Below are 24,202 nucleotides of genomic sequence, written 5' to 3'. Positions count from 1 at the left end.
TCTGTACTGGAGCGAGATACAACCGTTTGTTTCTTACTTTTCCAAGAAATGAGAGAAGAACCAAGCAAGAAACAATAGCCGGTGGTAGAACGACGATCTGTAGGGTCTCCAGCCCAATCAGCATCAGAATAGGCTTGAAGATCCAAGGTAGAGTGGGCTGAGAATAAAAGACCGTGGAACAATGTACCCTTAACATACCGGAGAATACGTAAGACTGCTGCATAGTGTGTAGAACGCGGTGCATGCATAAACTGACTGACCAATGTGACTGCATAAGAGATATCTGGGCGTGTAACAGTCAGATAGATAAGACTACCAACCAACTGTCGATACAAAGTCGCATCTGTTAATGGTTCGCCATCAGTGGGAAGAAGCTTAACATTCATTTCCAGAGGACTTTCCACAGTCTTGCTATCTGTCAACCCAGCACGAGAGATCAGCTCAGAAGCATACTTAGCCTGGGAAAGGTAGTAGCCATCTGAGCTGGATGTCACCTCGAGACCAAGAAAGTAGCTAAGGGATCCTAAATCCTTCATCTCAAACTGTCGTCCAAGAAATTTTTGAAGTGCATGAATCCCTGAGATGTCATCTCCGGTAATAACCATATCATCCACATATAACAAGAGAAGAACAGTACCGGCCTCAGATCGGCGAAGAAACAGTGCAGAATCATATGCACTAGGAGTGAAACCTTGCTGAGTAAGAACTGAACTAAACTTGGAGAACCAAGCGCGAGGAGACTGCTTGAGACCATAAAGCGCCTTTCGGAGGCGACAAACCTTTCCAGGAGGATGAGCAAGACCTGGAGGAGGCTGCAGATAAACTTCCTCAGCTAAATCACCATTGAGGAAGGCGTTTTTAACATCCATCTGATGCATCCTCCACCGCTTGACAGCTGCAACTGCAAGTAAAGAACGAAAAGTGGTAAGACGTGCTACCGGGGCAAAAGTCTCTTCATAGTCAATACCATACTCTTGAGTGAATCCTCGAGCCACCAAACGAGCCTTGTAGCGTTCTACTGAACCATCAGCATGCGTCTTGATCTTGTATACCCACTTGCATCCCACTGTAGTCTTTCCAGGAGGTAGGTCAGTCAGATCCCATGTATGAGTGGCATGGAGTGCTTGAAGTTCATCGGACATAGCCTTCTGCCAAAGAGGATTAGAGCTGGCCTCGCGGTAGTTACGAGGCTCATAGAGGGTAGCAAGAGTAAAAAAGCAATGATAGTCATTTAGATGAGATGGAGTGGATCGTACCCGACCAGAGCGACGGAGGGTAGTACTAGGGAGGGGTTCGGGCTCGGATGATCCAGTTGTGCTGATGGGATCAGTGGACGATCCAGCTTCGGTGGAGTCGGGCATGAAACGGTCTCTTGATGAGCTCTCATCACCTGCAACAGAAGAGGAATCTGGAAAGAAATCAATAGGAGGATTGTTGAAGACTGGGGAATATTGAGGAGAACCTGTGAAAAGAGGAGATATGCTGGTAAACATTTTGTGTTCCCAAAAGTGGACATGTCGAGATATACGAAGTCGTTTGGCTATGGGGTCATAACAACGATAACCTTTATGTTCGATGCCATAACCAAGGAAACAGCAAAGACGTGATCGTGGTCCAAGTTTAGTATGTTCATGTGAAGGAAGTAGAACGAAGCAAGCACAACCAAATACTTTTAGGAAAGAGTAATCAGGAATTTTTTTATAAAGAACTTCATATGGTGATTTGTTTGAGATGATAGGAGAGGGTACCCGATTGATGGTATAGGCTGCTGTAAGAGCAGCCTCTCCCCAAAAAGATTCAGGTAATGCCGCAGAAAGAAGAAAGGACCTGACAATATCTAAGATATGCCGATGTTTTCGTTCGGCACGACCATTTTGCTGAGAAGTATAAGGGCAAGAACGATGAGATAATGTTCCATCTTGTTTAAGTGCTTCCATAAATGAGGTAGAGGTATATTCCATGGCATTGTCGCTACGAAGAATTTTTATGGGCCGACCAAACTGAGTTTTAACCATCTGCTGAAAATCACGAAAAGTATCAAGCAATTCAGAACGATCACGTAAAAGATAGAGCCATGTATACCGTGAGTAGTCATCAATAAATATCACAAAATATTTTGATCCTCCCTTAGTGGTAACAGGAGCAGGTCCCCAAACATCAGAGTGTATCAAGTCAAAAGGTGCAGTAGAAAAAGAAATACTTTTATTAAAAGGTAAGGCATTTTGTTTTCCTAATTGACAAGAGACGCAATCAAAAGATTCAAAATTAACTTTTTCTAAATGACCATTTGAAGCCAAAAACTGAACACGAGACGGAGAAGCATGTCCTAACCGAGAATGCCAGAGACTAGAGGATACAGCAGCGATTGATGGGATAAGACTAGAGTTAGGAACATGTAGTGATATGAGCTCAAACAAACGGCCAACTTTACGCCCGGTCCCAACGAGCTGACCCGTCTTCTGATCCTGCACATCACAACCTCTATCAGTAAAAGTTACTTTAAGGCCATGTTCCACAAGTTGACCAACAGACAGTAAGTTGAAAGATAATTTCGGAACAAGATATGTATTAGGTAAAGACAGAATAGGAGTAGAGACAGAACCTACGTGGCTTACATCCATATGAGAGCCGTTAGCAGTGTAAATAACAGGAACAGAGTTTAGGTTTGTGCTCAAGGAAATTAGGGATGAATCAGAGGTCATGTGATTGCAGCAGGCGGAGTCAATAAACCAGGAGGAGGGTTTACCTGAGATGGTAGAGAGGGCAGTGCGAGATAGAACCTGATGAACTATTGCCTCAATATCAGCTGTAGTAAGGGATGAAGTGGGTATAGAAGAAGAGGATGCAGAACCAGACGAATCAGTAGAAGCAACGGCCGCAAAACGGTGTGATGAGATCGTCTGGGCTTTCTGAGCTGTCTTCGTCTCCTCAGCTTGTTTCTTCCTGCACTCTGAGATCTTATGGCCTATTTTGCCACAATAGAAACACTGTTTCTGAAATTTACTAGTTTTTCCTTTGTCTGACTTTGAAGAGATAGCTGCAGCAACTGGAACAGAAGCAGAGGAGATAAGGGGGGTAGGTAAAATACCAGCTGATGTGGCCATAACCATATCAGTAGAGATGCCTCGACGAGTAGTCTGACGAGTTTTCTCTGAAATGAGTTCAGTGAGGGCGACCTCCACAGTCGGTCGAGGAGATCGATGAAGTAGGGAAGCCCTGGTAGTCTCAAATTCGTCGCGAATGCCCATCATAAGCTGAATAAATTGCCGACGATCTCTATATTCTTGAAATTTCTTAGCAGAGTCCTCATCTGTAAAATTAGGATCAGCCTGGGAAAGTTGATCCCAGAGACTGCTGATCTGTGAATGGAAATCAAGAATGGATTGACCAGATGCTTGACGCAACTGGTGAATCCTAGACTCCAGCTGGAACTGAAGAGCCAAGTCACTTGAACAATTGTAACGATTTGCCAGAAATTCCCATGCAAGCTTGGCATTTCGAAATTTTGGAAGAAGAGTTTGAATGGAAGGCGCAGATGTATTAATAAACCAAGATAATATCTTACAGTGTGTACTCTCCCACTCCTCTCGTCGTTCTTCAAAATCAGCATCAGACTCTGTAAGACCCTGTGTAGGAGCCTTCCTGTCTCCGGTGACAAATCTCCATAATCTGCGCCCAATAAGAAAAACAGACATCTGTTGGGACCAAATGCTATAATTGGTCCCATTCAGTATGACCTCAATAGGGCGTGTAACATCAGTTGACAAGGCCATGAATGAAATCTACTTCTTCTTCTTCTTCTTCTTCTTCTTCTTTTTTTTTTTTTTTTTTTTTTTTTGTGTCACGTCTCTGTAGCTTTAGCTAGCTGCCCAGATGACAGGTGACCAAACCCTTACGCCGCTTTCAACTTTCAACCTCCCTTGTCACACTTCTTTCACCAGACTTCAGAGAGAGCTCCTCTGCTTTTGTGCCACAGAGATGAAGGAAACCAAGGCGGAGAGGAGGTTGAAGAGAAACCCAAAGCGGAGAATAGGGTATTTTACCTGACAGCGGAGAAGAGAAAAGAAGCCGGAAGGGCGGAGGCGGCCGGAAGGGCGGAGGCCCAAAGAAGAAGCCGGTATCCCGGTCGGTCAAGGCCGGCCTCCAGTTCCCGGCCGGATCGGTCGTTACCTCAAGAAAGGCCGCTACTCCCAGCGCGTCGGCACCGGCGCGCCCGTCTACCTCGCCGCCGTCCTCGAGTACCTCGCCACCGTCCTCGAGTACCTCGCCGCCGAGGTTCTGGAGTTGGCCGGGAACGCGGCGCGGGACAACAAGAAAAAACCCAAAGCCGGAGAAGAGAAACCCAAAGCCGGCACCTGACAGCGGACGGACAGGCGGGCTCCTCCTTCTTCTCAGGTCCACTCCGAGCTCCGGCGGGCAGGCTCGATGTGGGTGACAGCAGCGGAGAAGAAATCCACGGCAGGTTGGATGTGGGTCACAGCGGCGGAGAAACAGAGGACAATCCTCTTCTCCGGTCAGAGGACAATCCTCTTCTCCGGTCTGAGGACAATCCTCTTCTCCGGTCTCCTACACCGCCGCCGGAGACCGAGACAAGCTTCTTGAAAGAGATCGAGAGAGAGCCGCTGCCGAAAGGACCTCTCGTTGCCGCCGGCCGCTAGCTCGAAGAGAAGTGAGATGGAAGAAGGAGACTCTCGGGACAATGGAAGAACCTCAGCTAACCGCCGGCCGTTAGCTCGAAAAGAAGAATGATGGGAGAAGAAGACTGGAGAAGAGGGGAGAGGGAAAGAGGCTCTCGTAGAGCTAGAGAAGGTGAGGCTCTGATACCATATTGAGAGAGAGATGAAGAGGATAGAGAAACAAGGAAGAAAAGCATATGCTTGTATATTTCTTCATTCTCAGAACAGTGTCATAGCCCTCTCTTTTATAGAGGAGGGTGGTTGTGTACAAGTAAGGTACAGCTAAGATACAGCTACTATACAGCTACAAGACAAGACAAGTCACACTCCTATATAGCTATAGGACAAGACAAATCATACAGCTAACACATACCATCTTGCTGCAGTTACCGAAAGAGATTGGCAGACTAGTTCAGTTGCAATATCTTAATTTATCCTGTACATACATCAAAGCATTGCCGAAGGAGCTGGCATGTCTTAAAGAGCTGAAGTACTTGCTACTGAGATCTGTACATCCTTCTCCCTTGAGAATACCTCGTGGTGCGATATCAAATCTTTCTAAACTGCGGCTGCTTGATCTCTATGGAACCGAGTATGAAGTCTTGCAAGTTGAAAGTGGCAGAGGTCGTGGTCATGAAGAGAATACAGCATGTTTGGAAGAGCTGGAAGAACTGAACTCGAAGGTGATGTTGTCGACAACTCTTGGAATTATGGTAAATGCAGTGCCGGCCCTCCAAATGCTCTCCAGGTTTGACAAAATAGTTACCCGGCGCCTCTTCCTCTGCATAGAGAGGATGAGCAGCTCGGCATCCATCCAGTTGACACCATCCATCGTCAAAGCCCAACTTGGAAGCCTCAAAATGTTGAAGAGCCTGCAGAATCTAATGATCGCACGCAGTGAGTCCTTGGTGGAGCTGGAGGTGGATGGCGAGGACCGGGATCATGACATGGATTGGCAGCTTCCAGATCTTGACCGTCTCGAACTCGTTTACCTCAAGAAATTAAAGGTGGTAAATTGGACAAGAGTATCGATCTCAGATTTCCTTCCGCAGCTGCGGTCTGTGATGATTGAAGATTGCCCTGAGTTAGAGAATGCTAATTGGGTTCTGCTGCTCCCACGGCTCGAGACTCTAGAGATATATTCGTGCCCCAAAATGCAGCGAGTGATCGATGATTCAGTAGGCAACCATGTTGGCTATAACTCGGCATCTGCCTTCCGTTGTCTTAGGATAATGATTCTGTATGAATTGGGGAGCTTGACTAGCATCTGTGATCAGGCAATCAGTTTCCCTTCATTGAAAATCATGGAAATTGGTTCTTGTGACGAGCTGAAGCAGCTGCCCGTCAAGATCATGGGGAGCAACTTACGGGAGATACGTGGCAGTGAAGGATGGTGGCAAAGCTTACAGTGGCAGGATGAGGACGTGAAAAACTCCTTCCTCCCCTATTTCAGGAGATAACAGTTTGCCATTACAACCACGCGCAGAGGATGAGAAAGGGGTTTTGCCAAGTGGGAAGGCTGCACTGCTGCAATCGCCCTAATGATTTGTTATATCTGGTTCAGGTTGATGCTAGGGATCGAGCACAAGTTTGGGGCGGACTAGTACCGGGCCATGGTCTCTCTCTCTCTCTCTACAGCTGAACACCATATAGTGAATGCTCATATATCATCCATTCATAATGCAATTACTACAATTCTCTGAGCAGTAGGAGTATGCTTCATATTATCCGTTTCTTCTCCTTAAAGCTCCGAATGAATTACAAAATTGCAGGATATGACTTAAATAACTGGGTTATCTTTCTCCTATTTTAAATGAAGCAGTAGTCTCATCTTTTATAGGTGAGTATTCGCGGCCTGGGATCAAGGTGTGTATTCGCGGTCTTAAAAATTCATCGCTTCAATGACTGGCGAACACCTTATGATCATAAATTTCTCTTCAATGACTATCGAGGAGTCTGATCTAAACTCAAGAACATTCCAATTAGGAAAGATGAACTTATAGAATGCTAGATGGGTCTAGGCTTAATTGATGACTCAAATGGAAACTTGTCCGGGCGTCGCGAACACATTAGAATCCCGGAAGCAGTGTGCTTGCTGGAGCCTGGCAAATTGGAAGGGTGGGTGAGAATGCATGGTGTTATTTGAGACTTAGCACTATGGATCGCTTCCGACTGCGGGCAGAAAAAGAATAAATGGATGGTTCAAGCTAGTATTGGCCTGAAGGAAGCAATGGATATGAAACAGAAATGGGTTGAAGCAGAAGCAGCAGAACCTTCCAGTCTCTTACATGGATCCCACCTGACCTTTTCCAATGCATGCCTGCTCTAACTTACCTAGATCTATCCCTAACCAAGTTGGAGGAGTTACCTAAGTTGCAGTATCTTAATTTATCTTATACAGGCATCAAATCATTGCTGAAGGAGCTGGCATGTCTTAAAGAGCTGAAGTACTGGCTACTGGGATTTGTACATTCTCTCTTGAGAATACCTCGTGGTGCAATATCAAATCTTTCTAATGTTGGATCCCGTTTAATTAAACCCTGATCCCGTTTAATTAGAACCCACATCTTGACAAGTGTCCCTTGAATTTCGTAAATCCTGATAAAATCCTGATAATCACAAGGGCATTAAGGTAATTGCACGGCATTAAAAGGTTGCCTTGATGGGGGGTGACTCTTCACGGGTGTAACTAATCACGGCGTTTGGTCCCTGGAGAGGGTTATAAATAGCCTGTCAGACCCCTTCTCTAACACACACATTAAGTGCTCTCTCTCCAAAAGATTACTCGCTAACCTTTGTTCAGATCACCGGTGATCAAAGCTGCGCACGCATTTCAAAGCCCAGAGCGCAATTAAAGATGGATTTAGCGAATCAAGGTATGATTTATATTTCATTAAGTTAATCAATTCCATCAATGGTATCAGAGCGGGTGGATTGGATTCCAAAATAAATCATATTCTTTTGATTTTTTAAGTTGCAAACATAGAGACCCCGATGTTATTTAAACATAAGAAAAATTTTTCTCTGGCCGATGTGGGACTAAACTCTTATCTCGGAACCAGAAGTTTTTCCCATATTCCTTAAAGCAATGAATTGTTTTCATTTGGGCGATGTGGGACTAAACTCTTCCCAGCTTTCCCCTTCTTCCATTTTGAAACAAGAAAACAAGGAAGGGAGAGCCGCTGCCATGGCCGCCGCTGCGGCGGGTCTCGGTCGCGGCCCTCCCCGTCCCAACCGGTGGCCAACAGGGCCACCGTTCAGCAACCGCCGTCCCCGGCTGCCGCTGCGACCCGCTCCCGGCGAGCAGGCAGCGGCTGCAACCCGCCGTGGCCGCCATGGCCACCGCGGGCAAAGAAAAAAAAAAAAAAAAAAAAATTGGCCGCCATGGCCTGCGGCCCGCCGCTAAGCGGCCCCGGCCGCTGCCAGCGGCGCCGGCCGCTGCCAGCGGCGCCAGCCGCTGTCACGGCGCCCGGCCGACGCCCTGCGGCCCGCGACCGCGGGCTGCGGCCGCACCCTGCGGCCGAACCCCGCGGCCTCCGCGGCCGGCCCCGGCCTCCGGCCCCACCCTGCGGCCACCCCTGCGGCCTGCGGCTATGCCTACGGCCGGCGGCGGGGGTTGCGCCGCCGTCGTTTGGGAAAGGATGGCTTGCCGGTTTGGCTCTTCCCTGTTTTCCTATCACGATTTGGGGAAGAAGATGAAGAGATGGGTTTCGGGTTTCGGGGCATTGAATCCAACCCGAAATCCGAATCCATTTAAATAAAGAAAAAAGGGTGAAGGGATTAACAGTTTCGGGTTATTGGGTCTCGGCCCGCAACCCGAAACTTGAATCCTTTTGACTAAACTGTGCATTTTGCAGTTAAACCCCTGATAATATGTTATTCTGAAAAAGGGGCTTTAGAAATTCATATACGGTCCCCAGAAGAAAGTTGAGTTACAGGAAGGTCCTAAAATATATTTATTTGATCCCTGTACTTAGGATTTATTACATAAATGATAGATGCTTTCTTATGATGATACATGATTGTTTAAATTATTCATATTTTTTCATGATAAAAGGATGATATATGCATGAGACGAGCCAAAGCATCTTATGTAGGAAAAGGCATATAAATGATTAAATTTTTGCATATTTGTGGTGACGAGCCAAAGCATCCCATAAATTTTAGAATGCTTTAGTTTAATTTAATCAATAAAGAGTCTTTTTATCATCATTTCATGAAATTGAATAGTTGCATCATATATAATGAACTGGCCCCAAAGGGAAATCATTATACAAAGTTAATGGTGGGATGAAATAATGTTATTAGTATGATATTTATGATGAAATCTTGTTGCCCAAAGGCCTTGAATTCTTCATTAACATTGAACAATATCTAGTAAAATTTTATCCATTGAATAACGGTGTCTAAGAAAAGCTTGTCAAAAAGGCATACGTGCCTAAGAAAGGCTAGTACTTAAGTGAGCCTAGTGCTCCACCACCGATCTGGAGCTGATCTGGCTGTTATTCTTTGGATTTTTCAACTAGATATATAAAGTTCATTAAATATCATACTTAATACATTAGTTTTATCGTAAAGGAGTAAATCATGTAAAGTTAATTTTGATTTACTCACTAAATTGCTAATATGGGTTAGTGATTTAGATAAGGTTTTAGCGTAATTATAGCATGCATATTGATAGTAAGCGTATGTTTTGCAGCTTTGTTTCCGACAGTTTTTTCACAATCTACATCATGCATCCCAATACTTAATGGTTCAAATTTCTCGGAATGGAAAGAAAGGCTGACATTTACTTTAGGGTGCATGGATATTGATCTGGCACTTCGTGAGGACATGCCACCTGTCCCCACGGAGGAAACTACGCCAGAGGAGAAAAAGTTGTATGAGAGGTGGGAGCGGTCAAACCGCTTAAGTCTTTTACTCATACAAAATCATATCTCCAGAAAGATAAGGGGCTCAATTCCAGATTGCAAAACTGCAAGAGAATTCTTAACAGCAGTAGAAGAGCAATTTGTGAGTTCAAAGAAAGCCCTAGCCAGCACCTTAATATCAAGGTTTGCTTCCTTAAAGTATAATGATAATGGTGGCATACGCGAGCATATTATGGAATTACGTGACATCGCTGCCCAATTAAAATCATTGGAAGTAGACATGTCAGAAACTTTTCTTGTACACTTTGTCCTTAATTCTCTGCCTATGGAGTATGCACCATTTAAGATCTCATACAACACACATACAGAAAAATGGACTATGAATCAACTTCTAGCCATGTGTGTTGATGAGGAGCAGAGAATAAAACAAGAGAGGCAAGAGAGTGTTTATCTCACCTCTCATAAGGGAAAAGGACATAAAGAGGTCGGCGGTACCAGTCATCATATTCCTGTTAAGAAGAAGAAAATGAAAGTGTCAGCCAAAGTGACTGACAAAAGGCAAATAAAGTGCTTCTTCTGTAAGAAACAGGGACATTTGAAAAAGGACTGCATCAAGTACAAGAAATGGCTCGAAAAGAAAGGTACTTTTCTTTCCTTAGTGTGTTATGAATCAAATTTTATTGATGTACCTCATAACACATGGTGGATTGACTCTGGTGCTACTATCCATATATGTAAAACTTTGCAGGGATTGTTGAACAAAAGAATTCCAACGGAAAGTGAGCGAAGCATCATAATGGGAAATAAGATGCGTTCACATGTGGAAGCTGTTGGAATGTTCAAATTGACCTTAAAGACTGGCCATATTTTGTATCTAGAAAATACCTTCTATGTACCTGGATTTTCAAGAAACTTGATATCTGTTTCTAAACTTACTTCCTTTGGATATACCGTTTCATTTGGACGGTCTTTTGTAAACCTTTCTTTGAATAATATTGTTGTTGGTAATTGCTTGTTAGAGGATGGTTTATTCAAATTAGACCTTGATACATCCTTTGAGCTATCCCTTTTATCCCTGCAAAATAAAGATCATTATGGATTAAAACGTAGCCTAATAAATGAAAATTCCTCTATGTTATGGCACCGAAGATTAGGCCATATCTCCATAAAAAGAATCAAGAGATTAGTAAATGATGGAATTTTACCAACTCTTGACTATGGTGATTTTGAAACTTGTTTAGACTGCATCAAGGGAAAGCAGACTAACAAGTTTAAGAAAGGTGCCATTAGAAGTACAAATTTATTGGATCTCATACATACAGATATATGTGGGCCCTTTTCGACCCCATGTTTTACTGGTCATAAGTATTTTATCACCTTTATTGATGATTACTCACGCTATGGGTATCTCTACTTGTTGTATGACAAGGCTGAGGCATTAAATGCCTTTAAGCTTTTCAAAACAGAGGTAGAGTTACAACTTGATAAAAAGATTAAAGTTGTGAGATCAGATAGAGGTGGTGAATACTACGGTAGGTATACTGAAACTGGACAACATTTAGGTCCATTTGCTCGATTTCTTCAAGAGCAAGGTATAGTTGCACAATATACTATGCCTGGTACTCCTGATCAAAATGGAGTTGCGGAAAGAAGAAACCGAACATTAATGGAGATGGTAAGAAGTATGATTAGTCACTCAACTCTCCCAATTTCTCTGTGGGGTGATGCCTTGAAAACCGCTGCGTATATTCTAAACAGGGTTCCTACTAAAGCTGTCTCAAAAACACCCTATGAAGTTTGGACAGGTAGGAAACCTAGTTTAAGACATCTACACATTTGGGGGTGTCAAGCTGAGGCAAGGGTGTACAACCCACAAGAGAAAAAGTTGGACTTTAGAACCATTAGTTGTTATTTTATTGGTTATCCAGAAAAGTCCAAGGGATACAGATTTTATTGTCCTAATCATACTTTGAGGATTGTGGAGACAAGAAATGCTAGATTCCTTGAAAATGACCAAATCAGTGGGAGTATAACACCTCAAGAAATTAATTTTGAGGAAAAGCAAACTCCGTATGGTGTGCAAGATTCAAATAAGCAGCCAATGATTCCTCTACCTATCATTGATAATGATTTGGAGGAGGATGAGTCTACTATTAATGTTCCACTAGAATCTGTGCCAGTTATCACTGAGAATGTTGCTCCTCCACCTATAGATCCAGTGGATCAAGAAGCAACTTTAAGAAGGTCATCAAGGGTAAGGAGATCTCCAATTCCACCAGATTATATAGTATACCTTCAAGAAAATGATTATGACATTGGCAATATAGATGATCCAATAAATTTCTCACAAGCCATAAATTCAGTAAATTCCTCCAAATGGCTAGATGCTATGAAAGATGAGATAGATTCTATGGCTAAAAACAATGTTTGGAATCTTGTTGAACTACCTCCTGGGGCTACTGCAGTACGCTGCAAATGGGTTTTTAAAACCAAAAGAGACTCCAAGGGTAAGGTAGAGCGACATAAGGCCAGACTTGTTGCCAAAGGATTTACTCAAAAGGAGGGTATTGATTATCATGAAACCTTCTCTCCAGTTTCAAAGAAGGATTCTTTAAGGATAATTATGGCTTTGGTGGCTCATTTTGACTTAGAGCTGCACCAAATGGATGTGAGAACTGCATTTCTTAATGGAGATTTAGAGGAAGAAGTTTACATGAAACAACCTGAAGGTTTTGTTTCAGAAGGTCAGAGTCAAAAAGTTTGCAAGCTAAATAAGTCTATATATGGACTCAAGCAATCATCCCGACAGTGGTATCTTAAGTTCAATAACGTCATTTCTACATTTGGCTTTGTAGAAAATGTTGTTGATAGATGTATTTATCTTAAGATCAGTGGGAGTCGATTTATTTTTCTAGTCCTATATGTAGATGACATTTTGCTTGCTAGCAGTGATTTGGCATTGCTTAGAGAGACTAAGCAATTTCTCTCCAGTAATTTTGATATGAAGGATATGGGTGAAGCCTCATATGTCATCGGCATTGAGGTTCATAGAGATAGATCTAAGGGAAAAGTTTGTTTATCTCAAAAAGCCTACATTAAGAAAATGTTGGAGAGATTTGGTATGGAAAATTCCAAACCAAGCCCAGTGCCTATTACTAAAGGTGAAAAGTTGAGCCAATCACAATCTCCGAGGAATGAAATTGAAAGGGAGCATATGAAAGCTTTTCCATATGCTTCACTAATTGGGACTTTAATGTATGCTCAAGTCTGTACCAGACCTGATATAGCATATGTTGTGGGATTACTGGGGAGATTTCAAGCTAATCCAGGAATGGAACATTGGAGAGCTGCAAAGAAAGTATTGAGATATCTTCAAGGAACTCAAGATCATATGCTCACATACAACAAATCCGATCTTTTGGAGATAGTTGGATACTCAGACTCAGACTTTGCGGGATGTCCAGATAGTAGAAAATCAACATCAGGTTATATCTTTCTACTAGCTGGTGGTGCAGTCTCGTGGAAGAGTTCGAAGCAAAAGATGACAGCTGCTTCAACAATGGAGGCTGAGTTATTAGCATGCTATGATGCAGTTACGCAGGCTATTTGGTTGAGGAACTTTATCGCAGGCCTACAGATCGTGGACACTATTTCACGGCCCATAAAGTTATATTGTGATAATTTAGCAGCAGTTTCCTCAATAAAGAATAACAAGATATCTAATGGAAATAAGCACATGGAGGTGAAATATCTTGTTATAAAGGAAAAATGTGAAGACCATAAAGTTTCAGTTCAATACATCAATACTGTGCTTATGTTGGCAGATCCTTTGACTAAAGCAATAGCCCCGGGATTGCATAAGGAGCATGTCAGTCAAATGGGTCTTTTCTGTATAAATTAATTGATGTATTATTGTGCACATTTTAGATGGTTGTAAATCACATATATTGTATTTTCTGCTTTAATGAATTCATATGGTTTATGCATACTATGGTAGCAGAAATTGTGACCAAAGACTGAATTTTATGAGAAGTTCATTCATAAGGGTTTGGTTATGATGGTTTAGTAATATAGTGATCATGGAAGGTTATACGCCGATCAAATAGGTGTTATTTCCGCCATGATTCGTATTATTATTCTCAAAGTAGTCAAACATACAGTTTGCCCGACTTGATATCAGAATAAAAGGAATACGCGTATAAAGATTATAAAATTCAAGTGCTAAGGATATTTTACTTGTCAATATGGTCCAAGTGGGAGAATGTTGGGATCCCGTCAAGTTGTGGCCCACATTGACAAATGGCGTCAATATGGTCCAAGTGGGAGAATGTTGGATCCCGTTTAATTAAACCCTGATCCCGTTTAATTAGAACCCACATCTTGACAAGTGTCCCTTGAATTTCGTAAATCCTGATAAAATCCTGATAATCACAAGGGCATTAAGGTAATTGCACGGCATTGAAAGGTTGCCTTGATGGGGGGTGACTCTTCACGGGTGTAACTAATCACGGCGTTTGGTCCCTGGAGAGGGCTATAAATAGCCTGTCAGACCCCTTCTCTAACACACGCATTAAGTGCTCTCTCTCCAGAAGATTACTCGCTAACCTTTGTTCAGATCACCGGTGATCAAGGCTGCGCACGCATTTCAAAGCCCAGAGCGCAATTAAAGATGGATTTAGCGAATCAAGGTATGATTTATATTTCATTAAGTTAATCAATTCCATCATCTAAACTGCGGCTGCTTGATCTCTATGGAACCGAGCATGAAGACTAACAAGTTCAAGGTGGCAGAGGTCGTGGCAGTAAAGAGAATACATCAAGTGTGGAAGAGCTGTACTCGAAGGTGATGTTAGTCAGCGCCTCGAAATACAGAGGATGAGCAGCTCAGCATCCATCCAGTTGACACCATGCATCGTCAAAACCCAACTTGGAAGCCTCGAAATGTTGAAGAGCTTGCAAAAGCTAATGATCGAACACAATGATTCCTTGGCGGAGCTGGAGGTGGATGGCGAGGACGGGGATTATGACATAGATTGGCGACTTCCAGATCTTGACGATCTCCAACTTTGGAATTTACAAATAAGAGAATTTACAAATTAAATAAGAAAATTTACATGACAATTAGAAATTATGAACCTGAACCCGAAACATATGAACCAAGTAACTAGTCCATCCTCCTGAAATACATCAGAACATCTGTACATCCATGCAACAAATAAAGCCAACACAAGCCAAGAAAGTGCCAATTTTTTTTTAATAATCTGATATGTACGTAGACGTGACCACCAAATAAACCATAAAAATATGGCTCCACAAAGAAGTCCAATGTGGTTTGGTTCATACAGCAGACCAATTTCAAGGTCACGCATCTGGAGTTTGCATTTAACAGCCCATCACAAACATGGAGGAGGATTAACTTTGAGAGAGTACAATGAGAATTGTTACAAGACAAAACAAGGTAAAGCCAAAAGAAACCAAATATCAATCATTCATTAGTGTCTCATTCATTACCTAGAAGGCCTGAAAGATGGAGTGATCTGAGAAAGAGGGGAACACCGAAGTTCAGGCCATGATCCAAGCTGACCTCGCATAAAGACTGTCCACGACCTTGCCAATGTTGGCAATTGTTTCAAGTGTTGCAGGAAAAATAGCATCAGGCTTGGGATCTTCAAAGATGATAAGGCAACCAGCACCCTGATCAAGAGTCCCTGCAAACTTCTTGTCACGAATCATCTGAGAAATCTTCTTCTCCACATAAACCTTGGGCACCTCGATCATCTCCGCAACACGAGCAATCTCCACCCTCGAGTAAGGCTCGATCCACCTGCACAAGTTCTGCTCCAAGAGGGTTTCATACAAAGATGATAGATGCCTGTGAACGATTGGGTCTCCCTCCAACAGGGCCCTGTAATCTCGTAGAGCAGTTTCAAATAATTTCAAGCGACAGCTTTCATAGCATCCAAATCAGGACCCGCATAATGCAAACCAGCCTTGGCGGAGATAATGCCCGCAACGTCATCAGCCTGGTTAACCATTATCTTGCACAGCAGCATGTATTTAAGGTAAAAGCTGCACAGGGATCCTCGAGTGCATTGAATGCTTCAAATGCTTCAAAGAAGTAACTGTATGCAGTTTTATAATCCTTCTCCTCCACAAGAAGAATCCCACTGAAGATCTATTGTTCCTTGCTGTTCTGAAGGAACGTAAATAGCATTAGCAGCTGTTCTTGCTGCAGTTAGTGCAGCTTTGGCCTTTGGCAAATTTCTCAATGAAAACTGAAGCTTGCTCTCCAAAAGATCAATATCCACCAGAAGTAGTTTATCATCCAATCTTCTAACCTCCTTGATCAGGCCTGTAAGAAGATTTAGAGCTTCGGAATATTCTTTGTTTTCCATTAGCAGAGCTGCAAGCCTTGCCTCAACTCGTGGCCTGAGAAACGTACGCTTCTCTGCATGGGTCCATTCCAGCATTTCCTTGCAGAGAGAGATTTGCAGATCAGAGGTTCCGGGTATCTTGGCAACTGCATCTATGATCCCCCTCACAATTTTTGCAGTTTTTTCTTTTGGAATTATAGAGAAGAAGGGTCGGAGTTGGGTCAGAAGACTTCTCAACTCCTCAGCTTTCCTTTCTTGTGTGAGTAGTTCGGTCAGATTTGAAATTGTCTGTTCTTTCTTTAGTACGCAACGCTTCTACGGAAGATGAAGGGTTTTCAAGAACATGGTAGAGAATAGAAATGGACTTAGAAGGATCTTTCGCCTCCAAGGTCCGTGCTATTGAATCGGTGGTAGCAGGAAGATATGATCCTTGCATTGCTGAAGACATTACAACTGCCTAAGTATCAACTCTGCAAGACAAAGACAAGGAAAAATATTTGCCACCTAGCACGGCTATACACTTATAAGATTTAAGAAAGAGCTCAAATCTTTCCAGTTAAAGCCTCAGATATATACGAAAATCCAGAAAATACTCTTATGGTCATGCTTCAATAAAAATACCTAGTAAGAAAACACAGAACTAAACTGCTAATGCACACAACAATAAGCTAGAATAACCCTAAACAGCAATAGGTATACCAGAACTAATAAGGATAATGAATATGACAATGCAAGGAAAGTTTGAGTCGCGATAACATGTAAATGAAATTAAAGAATGAAATTTGCTCTTATTGCTCAAATCTTCTCTTCGCTCTTCTGAACATTTGCAATTTGTTTTTGCTATTACTCACTTTCAATCCCAAGTGGCCTTGTAAAGTCAAACAAGATGCCCTTTAATTCAACACTTACACGGGACATGCATACACACAATAAAGCCACCTAAAATAACAAATGATGGGAGTAATTTTGAGCAAAATGAGCGAAAATATTGCTGGCTCATCCCTTCCCATTTTCCAGCTACCACATACAACATAAAGGCTTCATAATTTCTGTACATTACCAAGATAGAGAACTTAGTCCAAGCAGCACCAATTTAATCTTCTATTGGAAGGGGGGCAGCAGGGGAGGGGGGGAATATTTAGCCTGCAACACCATCAACTAGGCCCCAACATCAACTTCTTCCAGAAGGACTTGATGATGTGAACTTCCATTTCTGTAAATATTAATCTTTTTCCAATGAACACTGAAGCTGTGCGCTCAATGCCATGCAAAAGCCTTGAATTGTTTACTTTTAAGTGCCAAATTAGTATTTTCCTAAAAGTAAGACCTAAAGTTACAAAAATTTGCATAAAGCCATAATAAGGATACCTAAAGTCACTACTTGCAAAGATGATTGTGCACTTGGAAACATGCATGCATACAGATGGGTTCAAAATAATTACCTTACCTTGCAAGGATCTGCTGTATGTCACCGCATCTATCCACAATTCCACGTAATAATAAAAAAATGTTCTAACTTCTATCAGTAAAAGATCTCAAACATTGCTCCAGAGCCAGCTTCAGAGCTAAGCGTCTGCCTTATTCAATAGAACCACAATAAACCACATACTGCTCAAATAATCAATTTACACTGGTACTCATCAGATATGGTGAATTTCATCCAGAACAATTTCCTTTTAGTTCTGTCAAATAGTAGTCCAGACCATGGTCCGTTATGCTGGTACCCGGCACCGGACCGGTTACTCGGCGGCAAGGGTCGGTACGAGCCCGCGTCGTGCCATGCCGGGCCTGTACCGACACAATAGAGGAGGCGAGGGAAAGGGTGAAAGGGAGAGAGGAAAAGAGAGAGAGAAGGGGGAGATAGGCCGGCGCTCGGGCATGAGGCGGTGGTTGCGGCCAGGTCCTCTGTTTTGTTCGAAACAGGGGTCAGGCCGCTATAAAATTTTGCGATTTGCCGACTTTACTTAAAAATTACAAAATTTTTTTAGTGGCCAGACCTGTGTTTCGAGCGAAATAGGAGATCCGGTCACGGCCTCCACCTCCTGCCCGAGCGTCGGCCTCCCTTTCCTTCTCCCTCTCTCCTCCGCTCGCTCTCTTTTCCTCTTTTTCCTTCTTCTTCCCCTCTGACAACGGATTTCGTTTTTATTGCTGGAACCGTCCCGGTCCGCCGCCGAAACAACTCGGTACGACCGAAATCGCCCGGTTCGGGACGGTTCTGCCGACACTAGTCCAGACAAACTCGAGTTACTTTCATCCAAATCCAACTATTCTGGATAAGACTAGAAAATGGAAAAGACACGTAACACTACTAGTTATTAGCATACCTTCTCGGGTCTGTAACACAAGTTTGAACATAATTCTAACCCATGCATCACCCTAAACGTCCACCGTGTGGGGACAACAATGCTATAAGATAAATTCATCACATACAAGTTGACTAATACACCTAAAGAAGGCACAATACAGAATTCTAGCAGGACCACATGATTAGAGTAGCCTAATTAGTATAAATGATCAGCCAGAACACAGATTTATATACAAAAGCACCACCATAAATATATATTTGATACCAAACCAAACCACTTTAATAAAACCAATAAAATTAGGATTGCTGAAGTGCAAATATTTTTAATAAAAAATGCAGGGATAAAGCAAGATTCAGCTTAAGACTAGGATAAAAGATGAAAAGATGCTATACATAACTGTAACCAAACAACTTAAAATTTTGGTCAAGTTTGGGATTCCTATATATAATGCAAATTGTTTTCCAGATCCTCTCTCACATCTCCCATCAAAATTTTCTGAGACTCTCCTTACCCCTTTTAAGCATCTATTTGAGTTTTGGATGCCTTCATTTAGTCTCCATTGCTTTGCTTTTTGTTAGTGCAAGTCCTAGGCTGCTTCTATTACTCATTCTTTTCTGTCCTCTCAGGTTCAATATGCTTTCACCTCTACATTTTTTTTTTCTTTCACCCTAAGCTAATGCTTCTGCATTGATTTTATTGCTTAACAACTTCACGCATGCAAATGTTGTTGACCTTAATATTGCCACAGAAATGTCTCATTAAGTTTTCACTGAACACAATGATAACAAAAAACAGTGAAGGTACATCCTTGCTCAATTTACCCAGTTCTAATGAAATTCTCCCAGTTTGTTTTTCGGTAAAATAGTCTATATTTCCATTTCTACTCCCACTGAAAATCTTTTTCAAATGTTCAGTGCCAGCTAAAAAATTTCAACACTAATTTCAAAAAAAGTTTTTGTGAAAATTCTATTATACCATCATGTTTGTTTACATGTCATTAAACATCAAATTTAAGCAATCTGGTTGAAGAACCCAAAAAAAAAATTTATACAAGACCTTACTATCTAATTGCTGAATGTGTCGGCTTATAGCAGAAATGATTTTAGGGTCTAGTAGGAACAAAGAAAAACTTGGAAATTGTCCATTAAGACAGAACATGTTCATTGCTAGAAGAAAATAAAAACACACTCACAGCCTTTTCTTAATTGATGGTAAATTTGTAATATGCTCATATATTCAGTTCATAGACGTTCTCCTTAAATCCGAATATTCATTTGGTTACTTAAACCCTACATTCTAAGAAGTCAGGGAATTTCTACAAAATAAAGTACCATTTCTTGTTGTCTCTCCTTTATGTGCCATCATTTCTTCTCCTGTTCATAAAGTATTAGTTAGAGATGAATTCATATCAGATGTGGACTATGATTCTCATCCTAAGATCACATCAACAAACAACTGAGATTTTCCTCTAATGGCCATTAAACAAAAAAAGATGCTCTCATCATAAGGTTATCCAATATAAGTACAATGCAGAATGGATTGAAAGCTTAACCTCACCCATTAAAATAGTGGAATTGAAGAAGGGAATGACCAATAACTTTGGTGGGTTTGCAGAAAAAGGAACAACAGACCCCATTCCTCAATAGGAAGGTGGCCTTCTTTATAAATATAATGCTTAATAAGATAGACAACCAGAGGCACCATCCTCAACTCAACTGTCAAACTGCTGAAGTTTAGTCCACTCACAACTTCAGTTCTCGTTGTGGCCTAATGCCTTATGACCATCTAGACCATGTGAATGGAAGAAAGACATTTTTCATAAGACGTGGCATTCTTGTATCACAAGTGGGATCACAGAGGACAAGGTTACATAACCAAGAACCGTCAAGAATTGTCCTTAACAAATATAAAGCACCTATCGTGCTGGAAACCTCCTCAAATCTATGATGCACATGCACATACCAGCTTGATCATATCTCCACCACTTTGTACTCTATTAATGCAACTCTTGTGCATCCTCTAATATATTCTTTCCTCTTCCCATCCTTCCTATTCCACCAATAAAAATTCCTTCTGCATTATCTTCTCTAATGTGCTTAGCATTTATGTTTGTACCCTCAACATTTTAATTCAAACAATATTGAGGCTTATGATCCTATAAAATCTTCCCTTCTTAAAGGTATGCATTGGTCACATTGCACTTGAGAAGCACCTTTTAGACTTCATACACCCATTCTGACTATGATAACAAAGTATGTCTTGACCATCAATCATGACTAGGCCCTCATAGTCGTGCTAATCCACTAAAATCGCAATTTATGTTTTGTCTTAATTCTATTAAACTTTAGGCCCATATAACATAAATTCCCAGTATAGAATTTAATGTTGACCTTATTTTATGCATCACAATCAATCATACAGAAATTACATGCATGATGGCACCTTCTCCTGCTTGCTTAAAATAAGTTCATCTATAACTAGAGTAAACATATAAAGGCATTGCTGCCAATCCCTGTAAGTAAAAATTGGGACAGGGCTTACTCAAGTACAGCTAAGCTGGGATGGGAAAATCTAACAGCAATGCTGACAAGTCATGAATTATATAATTTAATTAATTTGCAAGGGTTTATTGTGATTCTCTTTTTAGCAACAGAATTATTCAGCATTGAGACCTTCAACAAACAATCTGCTATTTTTCTCAAGAAAAGCATTACAAAACCAATAACTTTGGAATAGTCACAACCTTGCCTTTAATTTAAAGCCACCTGAATCAAATGTTTATCCTTCCCCTTAAGTAACTTCAGCATTTGGAGGCATGGATATGCTTTCAGCGATCCTCAAATCACCAAGCAGTCTCGAGCCTCTAAATTAACTTGAGTCACCTAATATTGCTGTATTTTAATGGGCAATGAAATTGAAAAAACCTACCAGACATCAAAAGTTGATTGTTATGCATGTACTCATACCCGCTGGATACATAAGAAGTGTCAACTTTGCTTCAAAAAAAGGCAATATAATTTTGAGTACCAAATTTGGCCAACCCTAACAATCAACTTGGAATTTGGTACAAATATCACAGGCCCAGAGACACAATATGCCTATTTCCAAATGACGAAGTTTTGCATTTGAAACTGTTAGTAATGAAGGATATCAGACAATCCATAACATCCAAACAAACATCAGTAATTTATGCAAATAATCCATAATCTGAAAGTAATAAGGAGAAAGAAAGAACATGGCTTTCAGAAAGCAGATAGTGATATATTTTATAACCAAAATAATATTCATCACTATTATGCATTTAGCTATAGATAAAGATCAAACTTTTACTGTTTTCATTGTAAAAGTTAGATAAAGGGCATTTTCAATGATCATGAGATGGAAGCATGCAGTTGTGGAGTGGGAAAAAAAACTCACACAGGTTACTGTTCATGATGCAAGAAGATGATTGTGGGCAAAGGGCAAATGAGTTCAAAGATCATTAACTAAATGTTGTCAAACACCTATCGGAGTTAATCTAAACAAGACATAATATTATTCTATTCCATAGTAGGAATGATGATCATGGCTCCAAGGAAAACCAATCTTCTATTAAACTTGGCCCAATCAATAGGATCAGGATTTTATACATAATGAATTGGCCACAACCTTTTAAACTCCTTCATAAATAAATAAATGCTGGTCTGAAGGATGCGGTAAAGCAAAATCTAAAAGGTTGGATCTTGAGGTGACATGAATTACTCCAATAAAATTGTGGAAATAAATGAAACAAGACTTTAACAAGTTCTAGCTTAGTTCAAATGTACCGACATGAAATGGTGATGCCAAGCAAGGATGGTATGTTAGGAAGGTTGTTACCACCAACACCTTATTCATCATTTCACCAGTGACTTCCTAGTGTGCATCTACCAGCAACACCTTATTCACCTACCCAATGTTAAGACCATTAGAAATATACAAATCTACTTCACCATTTTTTTTTTTTTTGCATTAGTAACAATAGTAGTCAGTCTAAGGTACTTGTCCAGCAACAGTTGTCATGGATAAACTAACAACAGATGCAAAAACTTGAAAGAAAATTTTGAATCTAACCATGCAAACCCTAATTGGTCTTCTGAAAGGCTAGAGAGAGCCTGGAGGGATCTAAAGGTTAGTTAACTATAAGACTGCCGATTACCTCCGAAGAGGGCATCATCTAAAAGTTTTACAAGCCAATTTAACTAGTGAGATGATGAAACATTACAACCTGGATGGTTAAAATTCCTCCATTTAATGGGCCCTCAAACCACTGAAGATGCTACACGTCGGAACACAGGTTAATCCAAAAGGACACTGTTTCAAATTTCAACTATTAGGTCGAGGTTAAAATTTTAACCTGGATGGTTAAAATTTCAACTAAAAAACAGACTTTGCAGGATTTATTTTCAATAGTAAGAGCAGGATAAAAAAAAGGTCTGTTTCTACAGGCTCTGCAAGTGCAAGTGCGAGGACCTTTCCTTATGTAGTATGACTACAAGAATCCCATTCATCTAAAGTAATCAAAAGGAGAAATAGATGTCGCTTGAGTTTATTACTGATAGGCATTAAAAGGAGAAAACAAACTCTTACGAAGAAGACGTATATGGATTGAAAAAGAAAACACAAAAACCATAATAAAAGGGAGCTCAAACACAATCTTCCAGAAATTCTCCGACAAATCAAAGCAACGGAAGTCTCTTGATGCATAACTTTACCAACTTAAAATCTCGATCCTCCCCATTACACCAACAACCCCAAAAAAGGACAAAATCTCAACTTCTGCTGCAGGAAATTGCTAGTTCGAGATCCATGGCGTGCAAAGGCCGCTAAAAAGAAGGGCTAAATCTACCTAAAACTTTCTCAAGCACGCAAGAGCGCAATGAACTCCCTGCTTAAGAGAAATCAAGGAGAAATTCGAAATTCCTATCTCCAAGCATTGAAATCAAGGAGAAGAACCGTAAAGCCCTAACCAAGTTCGGAGAGCCCACCGGGTGAAACACCGGGGCGACATCGGCTCCTAGATCGCCGAACACCGTACGTCTCCTGGGTTGGCCCGTTCCGGATCTTTCATTCGGTGAAGGCTGAAGGGGTGGGACCTGGGCCAAGCCGGTCTAGGACTAGGGTCGGACCCAAATTAGAACACCTTAGCTGGACCGGCCTGAAGAATAAATATTAAAGCTTAGCCTTTAAAACCTCAAGACTACAAACTAGCTCTTAGTTAAATAATAAGAATACCTCATCCAATAGCTCTTAGTTAAACTAGCTCTTAGTTAATAATATGCTGCTACTGAGCTACTATTGAGAACATGGCATAGCTCAATTCCCTTTTGAATTCAAGTATCTATCTTTGTAAATGTTGACTTGAACTAAGCTGCGCCATTAATCCGACCAAGCAAAGCAAGCGGAGATATTGTGGTATATACCGGGGGTGATGGGATCTACCTCCCGGCGACAGCAGCCGCCATCATTTACTCCATCATACCCATCATTTCTCTTATGTGTTAAGATTTTACAAGTCAAAGATAATTAAATCTTGAACATGCCCGTAATTTCTCGGTTTCTTCTCCTCCAGTTTGCTCCCACCTATTTTGTCTTGTTAGATTGATTCTTATCAACCAGTATGATATGCTAGTACTTCATTTTTGCAGGTCTTGTGACATGCCTTATGATTTCTTTGCATGCTTTAATTTGGATTGTTTTCCCAGTACGCTTGATCTGTTAAAAATCTTACGATACGATGAAATTCTTGAATGGCTGTAGTACGTCTTTTGGCGGTGGGATTGGCCATAATTCTAATTTTGGTTTCCCTGAATGTGAGTAATTTTTACAGGGCTATGTGCTTAGTAAAAAATTTTGAAATTTCATATGACTGTAGGCTGTTTCTTCATTTGGTCCCTTGATTACTTTGTTGGTACATGCAGTTTCTTTTATAATAAAAAGAAACATATTTGTATTTT

The 24,202-nt window shown here is 41.2% G+C and overlaps 1 protein-coding gene and 1 pseudogene across 1 annotated transcript; one reads left to right on the top strand and one right to left on the bottom strand.

The window, feature by feature from the left end:
- The first annotated feature begins 4,839 nt into the window (after positions 1-4,839).
- Positions 4,840-6,136, top strand: LOC103699819 (disease resistance protein RPS2-like). The gene is made up of 2 exons (XM_039132074.1): positions 4,840-4,947; positions 5,063-6,136. The coding sequence occupies exons 1-2, from the start codon at positions 4,840-4,842 to the stop codon at positions 6,134-6,136; spliced, it is 1,182 nt and encodes a 393-aa protein (XP_038988002.1).
- Positions 6,137-14,776: 8,640 nt separating this feature from the next.
- On the bottom strand, positions 14,777-23,318 carry LOC113461171 (annotated as a pseudogene).
- Positions 23,319-24,202: the final 884 nt, after the last annotated feature.

This window comes from Phoenix dactylifera, chromosome 11 (assembly GCF_009389715.1).
Source record: "Phoenix dactylifera cultivar Barhee BC4 chromosome 11, palm_55x_up_171113_PBpolish2nd_filt_p, whole genome shotgun sequence".
In the NCBI taxonomy this organism is placed as follows: Eukaryota; Viridiplantae; Streptophyta; class Magnoliopsida; order Arecales; family Arecaceae; genus Phoenix; species Phoenix dactylifera.
This window is presented reverse-complemented; position numbering and strand designations above follow the sequence as displayed.

What these genes read in the sequence shown, in the direction of transcription:
- LOC103699819 (XM_039132074.1), top strand. Translation starts at nt 4,840, where the DNA reads ATGAAGAGGATAGAGAAACAAGGAAGAAAAGCATATGCTTGTATATTT. An exon ending in AGGAGGGTGGTTGTGTACAA is followed by an intron (nt 4,948 to 5,062) that starts GTAAGGTACAGC and finishes ATCTTGCTGCAG; the next exon opens with TTACCGAAAGAGATTGGCAG.